The 17,761-nt window shown below is 51.8% G+C and overlaps 2 protein-coding genes across 8 annotated transcripts in view; one reads left to right on the forward strand and one right to left on the reverse strand.

Annotated features, from left to right (window-relative positions):
* The window catches only part of RAD9A (RAD9 checkpoint clamp component A), an 80,872-nt gene that overhangs the window by 28,035 nt on the left and 35,076 nt on the right, over positions 1 to 17,761 (forward strand). The gene's annotated exons all lie outside the window — the stretch shown is intronic.
* On the reverse strand, positions 5,987 to 8,033 carry POLD4 (DNA polymerase delta 4, accessory subunit). 2 transcript variants are annotated; one of them, XM_021925495.2, is made up of 4 exons: positions 7,745 to 8,016; positions 7,438 to 7,527; positions 7,136 to 7,247; positions 5,987 to 6,458 (listed from the first exon to the last, which is right to left on the reverse strand). In XM_021925495.2, the coding sequence occupies exons 1-4, from the start codon at positions 7,839 to 7,841 to the stop codon at positions 6,434 to 6,436; spliced, it is 324 nt and encodes a 107-aa protein (XP_021781187.1). In that variant the 5' UTR covers positions 7,842 to 8,016; the 3' UTR covers positions 5,987 to 6,433. The 2 variants fall into 2 exon arrangements, with proteins under 2 accessions (XP_021781187.1, XP_021781186.1); XM_021925494.2 differs by lacking the exon at positions 7,136 to 7,247 and having other exon boundaries at positions 7,745 to 8,033.

A 17,761-nucleotide genomic window follows, 5' to 3' on the forward strand; every position in this document is an offset into this window, starting at 1 on the left:
TGCAGGCATAGGAACCATTGGTGCCTCTAGGTGAGGTGAAGGGGCATCCACGAGGTCAGGATGGAGGCTCACATCCCAGAGGGAGTTCCTAGGAGATGCCTTTTCCTTCAAGAGACAAAGGACCAAAGTTGGGCTCAAGAAGGACTCAGACCCCAACACATAGTCTACCATCACTTGTCCACCTTGTGACACCACTACTCATCTTTATATACTCAGCTGAAGGGTTGTCATAGGCCAGGCCCATTCCTGTCTTGCAGCATTGTTTGAAGTTCACCTCCGTGTCTGTTTTTTGTCTCCCTACTACAGTGAGCTCTTGGGGCTTAGGGCCTGGGGTTCTAATCATTTGCATCTGCCATGACTAGCACAAAGTTATGGTTTTCTAGCTTAGGACTCAGGTGGATAAACTGGAGACCTACCTGTGTGGAAAACTAGGAATCATTTTGAGAATCTCTCGAGTCCCAGAGGTGGCAGTAACCCAAATTGGCCTCAAGCTGGCACTGTTGTAGTTTTCTTCTGTTTCTAGACCAATTCAGAAACTTTATTCTTTCCTGTGTTGACTTTAGTTTCTTGGTAAATTAGCTCCTTAAACCTTCAAGCTACTAGTGAGTTTGTCTGAGGGTGGATAAATGTTGCCACACCTGAGTCAATAAAGAATGAATCAGCGTGGCCTTCATAGAGGGGTGTGGTACTGGTAGTTACCATGACAGCCAAAGACACTAGAGAGAACTACAAAACGGAGATAGAGGGAAGTGGGAAATGGAGGAATGGAATGAGGTCTAGTCCCCTCCATGCTTCCTGACAGTATCTTCCTTGATGTGTCTGCAGCATCGCACCAGTGACCTCTGGGACACTTGCTCTGCCTTGGTTCTCCTGCCACTCTGAGCACTCTTCCCCCCTGGTTTGCTGGATCTTCTTCCACCATTTTCTAGAGCGAATTTTCCCAAGTGTGATGCTTGGTCTTCTCTTTGCCTGTCTCTCTTGAATCTTTCATCTGTGCGCATAGGTCAGTTCTATGCAGGTAATTTCCTTGTCCCCCAGATACCGCCCCTCCCATGATCTCTCTGCTGGACTTGAGCTCTGTTTCCATTTCCTACCAGGTGTTTCCATTTGGGTGTCCTGTAGTCATCTGAAACCAAGCATGTATAAAATTGAGCCTGTCTTCCCCCTCCCAGTTTCCATTTTTCTTCCCATGGCATCAGTATTCTCTCACCCACCCAAGCTCAAAACCTGAGTCATATTTGACACGTCCTCCCCATTCTTCCCTTCCCAAATGCAAGTTTTGCAAACTTCCTTTGCAACATCTCTTATAGTTCTTTGTCCTTTATTTTTTTATTTTTTTATTTTTTTTGAGATGGAGCTTCACTCTTGTTGCCCAGGCTGGAGTACAGTGGCGTGATCTTGGCTTACTGCATCACTGCAACCTCCACCTCCTGGGTTCAAGCGATTCTCCTGCCTCAGCCTCCTGAGTAGCTGGGATTACAGGCATGCACCTCTATGCCTGGCTAATTTTGCATTTTTAATAGAGACAGGGTTTCACCATGTTGGTCAGGCTGATCTCAAACACCCAACCTCAGATGATCTGCCCACCTTGGCCTCCCAAAGTGCTGGGATTACAGGCGTGAACCATCGCTCCCAGCCAAATGCTAGTTTTGTATGAGTTTATGTGGAAACCTCTGTGGTATATACTTCACAGCTCTGCACATCTAGCCTGTGGCACACACATGATTCCCTCCTGCTTGCCTTTGTTCAGCTCATTCCCTTAGTCTAGAACACTATTCTCTGGCTGGGTGTGGCAGTTCACTCCTGTAAGCCCAGTACTTTAGCAGGCCAAGGCAGGAGGATTGTTTGGCCTCAGGAGTGTGAGACCAGCCTGGGCAACATAACAGGACTATCTCAGTGTATGACACGTGCCTGTAGTCCCAGCTACTTGGGAGACCAAGGCAGGAGGATAGCTTGAGCCTGGGAGTTTGAGGCTGCAGTGAGCCATGATTGCACCACTGTGCTCCAGCTTGGGCAACAGAGCAAGACCCTTTCTCAAAAATTATATATATGTGTGTGTGTGTGTGTGTGTGTATATATATATAAATATATATAATATGTTATATATTATATATATATTTTTACATATAAAAATATTATATATATATGCTTTTTAGTATTTCTGACGTGCCGTTCAAACTGAGTGAGGTGGTGGTAGATGTATCAGGGGTACTTGAAAGCAGCCATAGGCCACACGTGGCACATCTTCCTGGAGACTTCATTTTATTTAATTATAAATAATTTCACCTACTTTTAGCTACTCCAGGCTGGGCACAGTGTTTCACGCCTGTAATCCCAGCATTTTGGGAGGCTGAGGCGAGTGAATCACTTAAGGTCAGGAGTTCAAGACCAGCCTGACCAATGTGATGAAATCCCATCTCTACGAAAAATACAAAAATTAGCCAGGCATGCTGGTGGGTACCTCTAATCCCAGCTACTTGGGAGGCTGAGGCACGAGAATTGCTTGAACCCTGGAGGCAGAGGTTGCAGTGAGCCAAGATCATCCCACTACACTTCAGCCTGAGTGACAGAGTGAGACTCTGTGTCAAAAAAGAAGTTCAGCTACTCCAGACATATGGAGTAGAATGCAAATTGGTGAAAGAAATGACTAAGAACATTCCGTGTGGTGCTGTCCCCTGCAGTGGGAAGTCTGCATTCGCCCTGTGGTGGAAGGTGGGAAGGTGAGAAACAGGGACTCCTGATTAGAAGGGGCTAGGTGCAGAGGAGGTGCGGCAAGGGGAATACAATGCAGCGGGAGGGAAGTGGCAGTCCCTGTGCTCGAGGCTCCTGCAGCGGGTCCCTGTCACCTGTGGTGCTCTTTCCTTTCTGAGAACTCAGACAATTCAGTCTCTATGCCACTCCTATGTTGCCTCAGGAAAGTACTTGTATTACATGGTTTTCTAACTTGCCACATATGTAGTCCTTATCTCCTCAACAACATTCTTATCCTCCAACATCTGGAGTGCAGGTGTGGGGTGAATTCAGGCCCTGGTGTTTACTGATTGAGCAAGGCACTTTTCCTCTCAGCCTTGGTTTCCTTATCTGTAAAACATGGATAGTACTTCCCTAATGAGATTGTTCTCAGGATTCAACTAGATAACATGTGTGCAGCATTTCACATAGCAGATGGCATGGATAGGCACTTAGTAAACATCAGAGCCCTCCCAGCAGCGCCAGGCTCTTAGTAAATATCTGATTCTTGAATATTCCCATACCCAAATATATCCCCCTACCTGAGACTCCTCTCATGTTCTCTGTCTCCCTTCCTGTCACAGTGTATGTGTCTACAGAAGGCCACCCTCTTTGCGTATCCTGGTTCCTGGCCCTCCTCACCCTCACAAAGATCTCGCTCACACAACTGCCTTCTCATCTCCTGTAACCTCAGGTTCTCTCCCTACTGGATCTCTCAGACTACTTCTCTCTCTACACTCACTCCGGGGATCTCATCCACTGTTGCGGCTTTCAAGGCCATCTAAAAGATTCCCAAGTGTATATTTTAAACCTAGAATGCCTCAGAATCCGAGACTTACATATCCACTGCCTATACCCCGTGTCCCCTTGGAAGTGGCACAGATACTTCAGCATGTCTAAGATGGAGCTCCAGATTCCCACCCCACCCTTCCCACAAGTTTTCCCATCTTAGTAATGAGAACTCTGTCCTTCCAGTCACCCAAACCAAAACCTTTGGAGTTATCCTTGGCTCCTGCCTCTTAAATCCCACAGTCCTATAGGCAAGTCCTGCCAGTCAGCTCTTCCTTCAAAATACAGAGTGTACCTGGCCACTTCACCTCCTCATGCTGGTCCAGATCAAGCTCAACTCTCATGAGGCCAACTTCAGAGGCCTCCTGAGTGGTTTTGCTACCTCTGTTTTCCCCAGCTCCACAATCTTGTTTTCCACCAACGGAGGAATGTTTTCAAAACATCAGCTGACTCTGTCATTTATTGACCTCAAGCCCTCCAGTATCTTCCCCTCTCACTCAGAATCAAATCCAGATTTCTTATCATGGCCCTAGGGACCAGCCTGTTGCCTGTCTGCTCTCAATTCCCACTACCCTTCCTTGCTCCCTGGCCCCCAGCCTCACTGGCCTCCTCAGTGCCTTTCCTGGAACAGGCTGGAAACACTCCTCCCTCAGGGAGCTTCTCCTTGTTGCTCCTTCTGTCTGGAACACTCAGGTGCAGACCTTGCTCCCTTCCTTTCTTCAGGTCTCTGCTCAAATGCCACCTTAGCAGAGGGCCTTCCCTGACCAGTCTCTCTAACATAGCGCCCTGGCATCCTTGGACCCTTTCTGATCTCAACTCTGATTTTGCTTACTACTGACTGCTACCTGACATAATTAACTTACGTGTTTGTTTTTGTCCATCTCCTGACCATTAGTAACACCCCAAGGGGACCTTTGGTGCCTGGCACATAGTGAGTGCTCAGCAGCTAGGTGGGAGCTGTGGCATAGGCTGGAAGAGCTTAATGCAAGTGGCCCCTGGTCACTGCACTGCCTCTTGCCTGCTGTGTGCTTTTGGACAACTTTACTTAACCTTTCTTAGTTTCAGTTCCCCTCTCGGTAAAACTTACCTGGAAGGTTTTTTAGGAGCATTCGAGATGATACATTTAAAGTACCCGAAACATGATCAGTGCTCAGTAAGACAGGGGCTACACAGGCCACTTAGCTGCTCTCTAGGCCTGTTTCCAAGAAGTTACTAGTGCTGCCTCCATCTGCTCCCAGGATGGAGGGCTGCTACAGTAGATGAAGGTAATGCTACAGAAGCAGTTACTGACTCTATTCTCCATGTCATACCCTGACCCCAGGTCTCCTGAGCATTGTTTCTGGCTCCAGCCAGTTCTCCATCCCCCAGCACCGTCAGTTTCTTTTTTCTTTTTTTTTTGAGACAGAGTCTTGCTCAGTCGCCCAGGCTGGAGTGCAGTGGTGTGATCTCGGCTCACTGCAAGCTCCGCTTCCTGGGTTCATGCCATTCTTCTGCCTCAGCCTCCCAAGTAGCTGGGACTACAGGCGCCCGCCACCATGCCCGGCTAATTTTTTGTATTTTTAGTAGAGATGGGGTTTCACCGTGTTAGCCAGGATAGTCTCGATCTCTTGACTTCGTGATCCATCCGCCTTGGCCTCCCAAAGTGCTGGGATTACAGGTGTGAGCCACTGTGCCCAGCCTTTTTTTTTTTTTTTTTTTTTGAGGAGTCTCCCTCTGTCACCCAGGCTGGAGTGCAGTGGCACGGTATCAGCTCACTGCCAGCTCTGCCTCCCGGGTTCACACCATTCTCCTGCCTCAGCCTTCTGAGTAGCTGGAACTACAGGCGCTTGTCACCGCACCCGGCTAATTTTTTGTATTTTTAGTAGAGACGGGGTTTCACCTTGTTAGCCATGATGGTCTCCATCTCTTGACCTCGTGATCCGCCCGCCTGGGCCTCCCAAAGTGCTGGAATTACAGGCGTGAGCCACCACGCCCAGCCATCAATTTCTTACCAAAGCCCCTCAGATGATGGCCATGTCTGAGCAGGTCTTGCAAGTTGAGACCCTCCCCAGCCCTGCTTTGATCAAGGTGGTCCCTGATGTGGGAAGCCAGAGGTGCTTGCTGGGAATGTATAGATATGTTTGGACTTCATGCGCCATGGACCCCAAAGGTCCTTCTCTGGCAAAGCACCCATGTTTGTGAAGTGGGCACTGCTTAGCAAGCCAGGTGGCTGGAGGGTCAGGTAGGTTTTCCCTGGCTGCTCCAGGAAGGTGAGTCGTGAGTAGTTTCCCTGTGGGCCACCAGGGGGCACCAGAGGTCGCTCAGCTCTTAGAGGACTTGATCTGTCTCTTAAGCTGTCTATGTCTTCTCCCTCTCAGGCCTAGGACTTTCTTGAAGGAAAAGAACTGTGGTGGTGGTTCTCCCATCTCCTAACTTGCTAGGGACTGCCAGTCAAAGCAGGGCCACAGTAAAGGACTGAAGGTCAGGATTCCAGGCTTAATATTCTTTATTGGTGAGCATTAGTGAACCCCTTGCCCTGGGAGCTCAGCCAGTCCTGCTCTGATTCCTAGCCATAGGTGGGACAGTATCTTTGCCTCATGGATCAACTGTCCACATCTGGCTGTGCCTAACTTGCCACACCATGGGTCAGGGAGACAGGCAGCAGGTACTGGAAGGTGATGGCCAGGTCCTTTTCCCCAGTGACCACTCTCCATCTAGAAGCACTCTGCTTCAGCTGCACAGGCTCTTCCAGGGGGGCTCTGGGAGCCTGCTGGTTAGATGGAGGAGTTGAGCCTCTGACACCTCCAGGTTCTGCCTGCCAAGGGTTCCTCCGCAGCGGGGCTGAGCTGAGCAGGAGCAATGGGCTCTTGCTTCTGTCCTGAGATTCTTGGGTGATGAGCAAGATGGCCAAGGGCAGGAGGTCATACGTGGTGCCTCATAGGGGATAGAGATGCCAGAGGCTGTAGAAGATGGGGTGGGATGGAGGGATATCCCAGAGAGAGAGAGAGAGAGAGAGAGAGAGAGAGAAAGGGTCAGTTGTTGAGTCCCTGGATCTGATTTCACCAGCTATTCTTGGCCATGCCCATAGTCCTTGGGAAACCCCTTGGTTCTAAATAGATAGTTCCTTGGTTCCTGGGTGTACCTTTGCCCCCGACTAGCTTGTGGAGGTAAGAATTATTGGCCGGGTGCGGTGGCTCACGCCTGTAATCCCAGCACTTTGGGAGGTCGAGGCGGGTGGATCACGAGGTCAGGAGATCAAGACCATCCTGGCTAACACAGTGAAACCCCATCTCTACTAAAAATACAAAAACAAAATTAGCCGGGCGTGGTGGCGGGCGCCTGTAGTCCCAGCTACTCGGGAGGCTGAGGCAGGAGAATGGTGTGAACCCGGGAGGCGAAGCTTGCAGTGAGCCAAGATCGCGCCACTACACTCCAGCCTGGGCGACAGAGCGAGACTCTGTGTCAAAAAAAAAAAAAAAAAAAAAAAAGAATTATGACAGTAGTGTGTCCTCCTTCTTGCCTGTTCAGCAAGGCCCTTCAACCCTCCATCCATTTCTCCCTCAGGTCAGGACAGCAGGGTGACGGTGCCTGGAGAAGGCCCTGGCTCCCCTGAAAGCCCTCCCGGCCTGTCTCTGACCTGCATTGGAAGCGGGGGTCTCCGGGGTGGGTCTTCAGCACCTCCCACACCTCTGGGGGAGGCTCCAAGCCCATCTGCTTGGCCCGACACCAGCGCTGCAGCCGTGTGATCCCTGCCAGGGTAGGAAGAAGACTCTGGAGCCTTGTTGGGGGTGGGGTAGAGTCTGAGCTGGAGAATGTGTGTGTTCAGGGGAGACAGTGCCTGAGGGTCAGAGTCACGTAAGCTCTTGGGTGACTTCAGAGACGTGTGGGTGACGGGACTGGCTGGGAGAGGCACCTCCGTGGGGCTGGGTGGGTTCTCACCGGTGCAGGGCCCGTACTGCCAGGCCAGGTCAAACTGCCTCAGCAGCTCCAGCTCCGCTTCCTCCTCGTCGCGGGGCTGGGGCTCCTCCCCTGCAATGACAGCTGCTCTTCAGTGCGAGGCTGGCCTCAGTCTCCTGCCCCTCACCTCCCAGCCTTCCTCACCACCCCTTTGCCTCTGCCACCCCGCAGCTAGACCTGGTGTCGGGAGGGGAGGACAGGCCACCTTTCCCCTTCCATCTGCCCCTCTGCCCACGTCCTCTAGGCCCCTCCGTGTCCACTCCTCCTGCCTCCCTCACACCTCAGAGACCTAGCTCGGGTGCCAGCTCCCCCTTGCTGTGCCCAGCGGGCCCCTCCCTCCTCTTCACAACCGGGTAGGAATCAGTGATGAGCCGCTTCCGGCCCATGGCGGCCACCCAGGCAGGCAGAGGAAGGAGGCGACTGCGGGGAAGAGGAGAGACCGGCCAGTGGGCGCGAGAAAGACAGCTGCTGAGAGAGACAGACGGGGCCAGGCCAGCGGCAGGCAGACAAGATGACCCAGACAAACCAAGAGAGGAAGTCGCTGGGGTCCAGGGAGGGACGCCTCCCCCACCCCAACAAGCACGCAAACAGGAAAGACTTCAGCCAATGGCAGGCCGCCTCTGTGGGGCGGGGCCCTGACGCTAGCCAATGGTAGGTAGTGTAGGGTGAGGGGTGGGGCGGTGCCACAGCTGTGGGCTGCGGGAGGAGGGGCAGGCTGGGGCGGGGGACCTGTCAGGATGCCCCTACTTCACCACCTCCCCCGGCCCCCATTGGTCTGGTGTGGGTCCCGAGAGACTTGAAGAGAGTTATCCTCAGCCTCTCACTTCCCGTTTTCCCTTCCTAGGCAAATGTTCTTTTCAGCTTCGCTAATCCCCGTGGCCAGTTTGTAACTCCCTAGAGCCCAGCTGGAGCCTTCACTCGGTCCTTTGGCCCGCCCAGCGTTGTGGGGGCAGGTTTGGAGGTCTGAAGAGAGTTTGGTCTAATCCAGGCCCCTTCCCTGCTCCCACCCAACCCCCACCGGCCCCAGGAGACCTGGCTGGAGAAGCCCATGGGTTCTGAAACCTCCTTTCTCACAGTCTGTGCCCAAAGATGCTGCCCACTCTTAGTCCGAGTAAGTGTTTGCCGTTTTGGCTCTCCTGGGGTCCCAAGTCCTGCCCCGCCCGCCCCACCAGTCAGGAAGATTCCATAATGGAAGGCAGAGCAAGGGTCTGGTTCCCCCACAACAATGGGTTTTGATCCCCAGTTCTTCGTTGGCAAAATCTGCCCTCTCACAATAATGTTAATCTGAGCAGAAAATATTAACAGTAAACCTAACACTCATGTTGCACATACCATGTGCCAAGTACTGTTCTAAGCACTTTCCCACATATTAATTAAAAGAGATGTCAAAAAGTTTTTGAAAGTAGGAAGTATAGCTCAATGATTATCACTGCCGAGAGTCACAGGCATTGCAGGGCCCCAGTCGAACCACAGTCTGTCTTGGGCCCAGGAGCTCACTGTCACAAGGCAGACAGATGTACAGTTGTCAGTGAGAGGCTATAATTCCTACCAGAAGAGGAAAAGGGTGGGTCAGAGATTGGTTAGGACCACAGGGATGATTAGCATTGGAAGGCCTCCTGGAGGAGGTGGACTGCTGTAAACAATGTCTCTCAATTCTCCACCCATAACCTTTGTCCCTTGGGCTCCTGTCATCACTGACTCATCCATACTGCTGCCTCCCCCTCATCAACTTCCTGGCAGGAGGCAAAAGTACTGGCCAGTGGGAGTCTGGGAACCAGCACAGGGACCAGCCCAGCTCTAATCACCCTCCAGAGATCCCATCCGGTTCTTCCTTCCAGGGATACTGGGAGGGTGGGGCACAGACTCCTGGGCTGCCGCCTGCTCAGAAGCCTCTGCCTCCTCCTTTCCCTGCTCTGGGGTCTGGGTGCTCTGCACTGGAAGAGGGCTAAGCCACTGGTACTTGTGGGCACAAGGAAGGAAGCTGCTCTGGAGAGGAGACCACCAAAGGGGAAGTACAGGAGTAGGCCATGTCTTCAGGGTCCACGTCCTGCCTGGCTCTCCCCATCGGCGTCCTGGAGGAGGGCTGGTGGAGGAGGGAGCTTGTCAGGGCACTGCATGGAGCTGGAGGGCCCTTTCTGCTGTATTGTTTGGGCTGGGCCTATTCTAATCCCCCCATCTGCCTTGTGGACTAAGTGGGGCCCACATTCAGGGAGACAGTGTCCTTGCGGAGTTGGGGATGGAAGCAGGGAGGCCCTCTCTACCAGGGCTGGGAAGGGCCTAGGTGCTGAGTCCAGTCAGGCGCTGAGTATGCTAGGTAGGGATGGCATATAGGCTCTGGGGGATTGATTACCCCCTCCCCAGAGGGCCTCAGCAAGGGTTCCTGGGCTGTTTCTAGAGGTGTGTGGCACCCACCTCCTGAGTCCAAGCCCTGAGGGATAGGGAGCCATGGGTGGGGCAGACCCCTCCTCATTCCCAAGTCCCTCCTACCCCTGAAAGCTGATAGCCGTGGGGCCCTGCCACCGCCCAGGGAGCGTGAAATGGGGTGTGCTGCTGGGCAGCCACAGCAGCTCCTGCCGCCGCCTGGGACTATTGCCTTTTCTCCTTGGGTAGCCTCTGGCATCCTGAGCTGCTCTGTAGATGTTGGCTGGGCTGTCCCCGCCAGCTTCCCCAGCTTTGCCTGGCTCAGGCACTCACCCAGCCTGGAAGATGTCTCCCTCAGGCTTCAGCTACCCCCAGACCCAAGAAAAAGATTCAGAGTGGTCAGCTCAAGTGCAGGCACCCTAGGCCTGGCTTTCTGGCTTGGAGTTGAGGGAACTCTCTGCAAGCAGCATTGCTGTTCTCTCCTAAATGGCAGTGGGGTTGGGCCCCCAGGGAAGAGTTGGCACCTAGGGATTTTGGAACCATCCCTGTCCAACTGGCATTCCCTGACTCAGCACCTGGATTCCTAAGGTGCACAGCTGACTAGGCTGGACCTTGGCCTTTCCATCCTCAGGTCTTTTTCCTTCTTTGCTCTCCAACCCTATCCACCTTCTGTACCTTCTTGCCTAGAATCCCTTCCCCTACTCAGGCAGCATCCTGGCCTCATTCCCTAAACTGCTGTCCTGGAGCCTGTTCAGGCTTCAGGCTGGATGGCCAGGCCAGAGGTCTGGGTTGGGTGCTGAGTTCTCTCTCCCTGGGGGAATGTCCTGAGACCCTTATGTCAGCCCCGACACCCAGAGGCTGGTGATGAGAGTAGTAGGAGTGACCTTTGCACCTCAGCCTGGTAATAATACCCAACACCCTTGCTTCAGGGCCAAGTCCAGAGTCCTGGGGGTCCAGGAGAGAAAAGAACTGAAACAGGAACCCAGCACCTTCCCAGGGGATGAGGCCCACCGCTGACTGCACTCAAGGGAAGACGGATTAGGTCCGGCTTAGCTCAGACAATGTGGCAGGATGGGGGCCTCAGCACTGTGCCTGCATTCCCTTCCCCCTCCTCACCATGAGGTTTGTGGGGAGAGCAAGGTAGAGCTGGGAAGGTGGAGGCAGGTGGAGAGAGGGGAGCAGCTGCCTGGGGCCCAGTGGGCTGTGGGATGGATCCAGCTCTTCTTCCCTCTCGCCAGTACCCTCCTTCCTCAGGCCCTTGGGCTCTGCCACCTACCCTGACCTGGAAGTCAGTCCCACTCAGGAGATTCTGGGCAGCCAGAATACCCCTGGCCCCGCCCCCAACATACTCACACCCCGTAGGCCCCATTCCTCACCCTGTGGGCCAGAATTCTTTTAGGCAGTCATTCCTGGCCCCTCACTACCCTCCCAGACACTCCCTCTTCTCCTGGTCCAGGTTCTCTGGCCTAATGTGCTTCCATGGCAGCAGCTTGAGGGCAGAGGAAGGAGTCTCTGGGTTTTTTTTGTCACTGCTGTCTTCTGTCCTGCTCCTACCACCCTCCACACATCCTTCTGTAGTCACCTCCTCTTTCACTTTGGCCATCCAGGCTCTGGAGCAGTTCTGGGAAGACTTGAAAAGGGGCCTTCTGGCCATTCCTCACCTTGGCCACCAGGTGTCAGACTTTGCCCAGTTGGGTGGGAGGAAGGTTCTAGTTAACCATTTCCACCCCATCAGCCTGGCCTCAGAGAGAGATCTGGGCAAGTTGGGGAGGAGCCTAGAGGTGACTGCTGAACTGGCAAGGCTGAGGCACCCTGAAAGTTGAGACTGGAAAAAGAACTGGAACTCGGGCCCTACAGCTTTCTGCCAGATCGGCCTCACTGCCACTGCCCCCACACCACCCCATTGACAAGGGCTTTGTCCCCTGCTGGGAAGTTCAGGGGAGGCTGAGTCAGGGAGCTTGAGAATTGAGGGAACAAAGGCAGGGACAGTTGTAGCTCCACAGCAGAGGGGAAGCTGAGAGGGAGCTGCCCGTCGGAGTGCCCAGCCAGGACTGAGTCACTAGTCCTTGCCCTCTAGGTTAAGGGGAACAGAGGGCCTCCCTTTGCCTTTCCCCATTTGGGGTGGCTGTGGCAAGTGACAGTGTGTGTGTGCATGTGTGTGTAAGCTCAGTGCTTGAATGAGTCTCTCATATCATGAGGCAGCCTATAAGTCTTGGATGGTGGGTCAGTCTTTGCAAAAGTGGAAAACTGGCAAGGTCTGAGTGTTTTGCCATCTCCCATCAGAGCTTCCTCTAGCCCCACTTCCCCCAGAGGTTGCCCCTGCCCCAAGTGATAGTTCTCCATTTTATGCTCATTCTTTCAAACATAGGTGTGTTTCCAAGCACCCAAGATGATGACGAGATTTCTAATCCTTACATGCTATCTGGAGATGACGGAGAGGAGGGTCTTCTCTCGCCCACTCCCCCTATCCTTGTGGGGACATAAGGACTACTAGAGATAACGCACCCTCCACCCCTTGACATTTCAAGGTCTTAGAGTCTCATGTTAGCCTCTGGATACGTGGGCCTCTGACTCTAAGGCCATACTTATGAGGTAGAACCTCGATAACTAACAAAACTCATCAAATCTCCTGAAGCAGTTCTGGATGGAAAACCAATGACTCACTCACAGAAAATGCTAATGCCCTATGATCTGCCAGGTGCTCCCTGTGCCATGGTGCTGGCGTTTTCACAAGATGCCTGTGGGACACAGTGCCAGAACACGAAGGAACAGCTCACATCCCCTGTCACCATTATTAGGGGCTGTTTGAGAGAGTTCAAGAACTCACACTCTGAAGTGCCCTCTCTGATGGTGCTCTCGTCCCCCTCTCCCTCCACCACCAAGGGAGCCTTCTGCATCCTCAGCATTTGGGAACCCCAGCGCTATTCATTCAGGATTCTTCTCCTGGCCTATTCCCCTCCTCTGTTTCCCTCCACTGACCACTCTGCTCACACTGCCTGGCTCTGGCTCCCAGCCAATTCCAGTAGTTTCCAGCAGCCTAGAATCCCCCTTGATTCTCTGCCGTTCCTGCCTTGCCAATCCTCAGCCTTGGAAAATGCCCTCTTCTCCAGTCTGTCCCTCTCTCTGAAATGCTAAGGAATGTCACCGCCCATGGTGACAGGTCCACGGCAAAGGTGCCTGCTGATATCACCGGGTTCTATTTGGCTGCCCAGACACCCTTTGGCTCTCCTCTGGTTGTCTCCTTACTCCATTTGCCAAACCTCCCCATTTTTCTCCACCCGCCCCCTACTCAGCAATAACATGTTTAGATCACTTCTATTTAACAACAACAACAACAAAACAAACAAAAGCCTTCTGTGATCTGGCTAACCTTTCTAGATGTTTTTGTTTGTTTGTTTGTTTGTTTGTTTGTTTTTGAGACGAAGGAAGTCTCGCTCTTGTCGCCCAGGCTGGAGTGCAGTGGTGGGATCTTGGCTCACTGCAGCCAGCTCTTCTGGGGCATCTGAGACTATTGATCAGCTCCTTCCTTCACCCAGGCTGGAGTGCAGTGGTGTGATCACAGCTCATTGCAGCCTCGACCTCCCAAGCTCAAGCGATACTCCTGCCTCAGCCTCCCTTGTAGCTGGGACCACAGGTGCGCCACCATGCCTGGTTAATTTTGTTTTGTTTTGTTTTTTGTTTGCTTGGGTTTTTTTGAGACAGAGTCTTGCTCTGTCAGCAGGCTGGAGTGCAGTGGCGCAATCTCGGCTCACTGCAACTTCCGCCTCCTGGGTTCAAGCGATTCTCCTGCCTCACCTCCCTAGCAGCTGGGACTACAGGCGTGCGCCATCACATCCAACTGATTTTTGTAGTTTTAGTAGAGATGGGGTTTCACCATGTTGGCCAGGATGGTCTCAATCTCCTGACCTCACGATCTGCCCACCTCGGCCTCCCAAAGTGCACTGGAATTACAGGCCTGAGCCACCGCGCCTGGCCAATTTTTGTGTTTTTTATAGAGATAGGATTTCACCATTTTGACCAGGCTGGTCTTGAACTCCTGGGCTCAAGCGAGCCTCCTGCCTCACCTTCCCAAAGTGCTGGGATTATAGGTGTGAGCCACTGTGCCTGGCCTTTTCTGTCAATTTCCAAAACACTATTGTCTTGACACACTTTTAAAATTTTTCTCTAATATAGCAACCCTATTAACTGATGTCTTGACACTCTTTAAATCAGTTTAAGTCAAATTATCAAGGTTTGGCTGGGTGCAGTGGCTCACACCTATAATCCCAGCACTTTGGGAGGCCGAGGCAGGCAGATCACTTGAGATCAGGAGTTCAAGACCAGCCTGGACAACATGGTGAAACCCCATCTCTACTAAAAAAAATAAAAAAAATAAAAAGTCGGATGTGGCGATGCATGCCTGTAATTCCAGCTACTCAGGAGGCTGAGGTGGGAGGATTGCTGGAACTGGGAAGCGGAGGTTGCAGTGAGCCAAGATCACACCACTGCACTCCAGCCTGGAGACAGAGCGGGACTCTGTCTCAAAAAAAAGAAAAAAAAATTATCAAGGTTTTACTGTGCCAGGCATTACACCAAAATGCTGTAGGGCTGGGCACAGTGGCTCACACCTGTAATCCAAGCACTTTGGGAGCCCACATTGGGCAGATCAGATTGAGGTCAGGAGTTCAAGACCAACATGGCCAATGTGGTGAAACCCCGTCTCTACTAAAAATACAAAAATTAGCCAGGCATGGTGGTGGATGCCTGTAATCCCAGCTACTTGATTGGCTGAGGCAGAAGAGTTTCTTGAACTTGGGAGGCGGAGATTACAGTAAGCTGAGATGGTGCCACTGCACTCCAGCCTCGGTGACAGAACGAGACTCCGTCTCAAAAGAAAAAAACAACAAAACACTAAAATGCCGTAGTGATGCAAAGATGAATAAATCATGGGCCTTACCCTCAAGATGTTATTTGCTTGAAAAAGACAAATACGCCGGGCATAGTGGCTTACGCCTGTAATCCCAGAACTTTGGGAGGCCGAGGCGGGCAGATCACGAGATCAGGAGATTGAGACCACCCTGGCTAACATGGTGAAACCCTGTCTATACAAAAAATTAGCCGGGCACGATGGTGGGCACCTGTAGTCCTAGCTACTCAGGAGGCTGAGGCAGGAGAATGGCGTGAACCCGGGAGGCAGAGCTTGCAGTGAGCCAAGATCGCACCACTGCACTCCAGGCTGGGCGACAGAGTGAGACTCCATCTCAAAAAAACAAACAACAAAAAAAAAGAAAAAGACAAATACACTTAACTATTTTTTTTTTTTTTTTTTTTTTTTTTTGAGACAGTTCACTCTTGTTGCCCAGGCTGGAGTGCAATGGCACAATCTCGGCTTACCGCAACCTCTGCCTCCCAGGTTCAAGTGATTCTCCTGACTCAGTCTCCCTAGTAGCTGGGATTATAGGCATGTACCATCTCGCCTGGCTAATTTTGTGTTTTTAGTAGAGACGGGGTTTCTCCATGTTGGTCATGCTGGTCTCGAACTCCCGATCTCAGGTGATCAGCCCGCCTTGGCCTCCCAAAGTGCTAGGATTACAGACATGAGCCACCACACCCAGCCACACTTAACTCTTATTCTGCCCCATCTCTATCTATCTGAATTCTGCCCATCCTCCAAGATTGGTGTCAAATCCCACCGCATGCCTTTATGGAAAAGGTAACTATTGAGCACTTGCTGTGTGCTCTGCACTGGAAATACAGCTGTGGAAGTCAGCAAGAACTTCAGATGCCGTTTTCTCCCTTAATAGGGCTCACAGCCTAGAGGGCCTTCACCTAACTAGATGCAGTCTGTCTTTCCTAGTCTTCTGTAGTATTTTGCCTGGATCTTTCTGCATTTAATCGAATTCTGCCTTATATTCTACCATTTGCAGGGAAGGGTTTCTATTCGTTTTTCTAGATTGTTTTGTCCAACACACTCATTGAGCACCTTCTTTAGAATGGAGTCTAAGTTGGGTGCTGGTATAGTGAGACGAAGAAGACTCAAAAGCTGACCCCAAGAAACTCAACAGGATAGCACTGTGTAAGCTCTCTGATGATAGGACCTCCTCCTTACTTACCTCTGTATTCCTTATAGCCCCTACTTAATGCTTTGCATATCACAGGCCACAGCTTATTTTGACTATGTATGGAGACAGCCCTGATACCCTCTCCTTTCTATCTTGTTATACAGGGGGCAGGGCCTGCAGGTGCCCCTGGCCATGCCTGGGCAGATGTCTCGACCTGAGGAGCCTGGTCCCCTCAGGGTGGGGCATGTTCCCTCTAACTTAGGCCAGATGACTCAGGGACATTTAGCAGAGCTGGCTTGCCTCACCCACAAGCAAGTCAGTAGCTCTTGCACCTACATTCTGACCTCTCCCTTTTCTAGTGGTTCTTGCACTTGCCGGCAGCTCTGTGTGTGCATCGCACAGATATGCCTGTGGCCCTTATTATTTCAGGTACATTGACCTTTTCTTCCCTAGTAGATTATAAGCTCTGTAAGGGCAGGAGCCAAATTCGGTTTTAGGCTTCTTTTGGCTTTTCTACACCAGTTAGCACAGTGACAGGCAGGTAATTAGGTCTTTAAAATATTTGTCAACTGATTGACATTGCCATCATTTCTTACTTTCTTCACTTAAGGTATTGTCTCCAGGAGGCCCTTATAAAATACTCATGTAGGATGTGAGGACGATCTGGCTGTGACATCTGTCACCTCATTGATCACCAGGGTTGATTCGGCTGATCTGGCTGGCTAGGCGGGTGTCCCCTTCCTCCCTCACCGCTCCATGTGCGTCCCTCCCAAAGCTGTGCGCTCGATCGAAGAGGACAACCATCCCTAATAGAGGAGGATCAGTCTTTAGTCAAGGGTATACTAGTAGCCTCACTCCCCTGCTAGAACCTCCAAACAAGCTCTCAAAGTTCATAAAATATCCATGTATTACCTGGGAGCTGTTCATCCATTGACTTACCCAGTGGTTCCTAACTAAAGTGTCATGACATGCTGCTAGAGCCTAAGTAATCTGTAAGGACTACAGCTGCTGCTGCTACAGCCAAGCATCTGCCCTTTGTTGTTCCTATTATCCTTTCCAGCATTCTTAGAAGGGCGTTTAATTATCCCCGCTTTACTGACTGGGAAACTGGTCACTCATAGGTTATGAGTCTGAGGTTTGAGCTTAGGGCATCCTTTGAATAGCACCTATCCCATTCTCTCACAATCTGAGTTTTTCTTTTCTGGAATATGCTGTCTTACACTGGAGAGAAAGGAGTGGAGTTACAGCTAAGGACTGTGACTTGGTCACAGTCTGTTTCCTTCCTAAAGAGAGGAAGGGTGTTGAAGTGAGGGTCACTGCTCCTGAAGCCCCAGTGGACAGAGACAGGCAGGAGTCCTGGGGAAGCTGGGTAGTGAAGCCCAGGGGCTGACTGCTCAGGGTAGAGCACCAGAGAGGCAGATGAATAGCTTTACTCATCACAAGGAGGCTGGGCCAGAGGGCAGAAATAGAAATTCAAGGTGGGAAGACAGACCTTTGATACCGTTAATGCAATCCAGGAAGGTAAGGTTGGCTGGGTGAGTGGCTCACACCTGTAATCCCAGCACTTTGGGAAGCTGAGGCAGGTAGATCACCTGAGGTCAGGGATTCGAGACCAGCATGGCCAACATGGTGAAACCCCGTCTCTACTAAAAAAAAAAAAAAAAAAAAAAAAAAATCCTGGCATGGTGGCGCACCCCTGTAATCCCAGCAACTCAAGAATCACTTGAACCCAGGAGGCGGAGGTTGCAGTGAGCCAAGATCATGCCACTGCACTGCAGCCTGGACAACAGAGTGAGACTCTCAAAGAAAAACTGAGGCCGGGCGCGGTGGCTCACGCCTGTAATCCCAGCACTTTGGGAGGCCGAGGCGGGCGGATCACGAGGTTAGGAGATCGAGACCATCCT

The sequence above is a fragment of the Papio anubis genome, chromosome 12 (assembly GCF_008728515.1).
Source record: "Papio anubis isolate 15944 chromosome 12, Panubis1.0, whole genome shotgun sequence".
Lineage (NCBI taxonomy): Eukaryota > Metazoa > Chordata > Mammalia > Primates > Cercopithecidae > Papio > Papio anubis.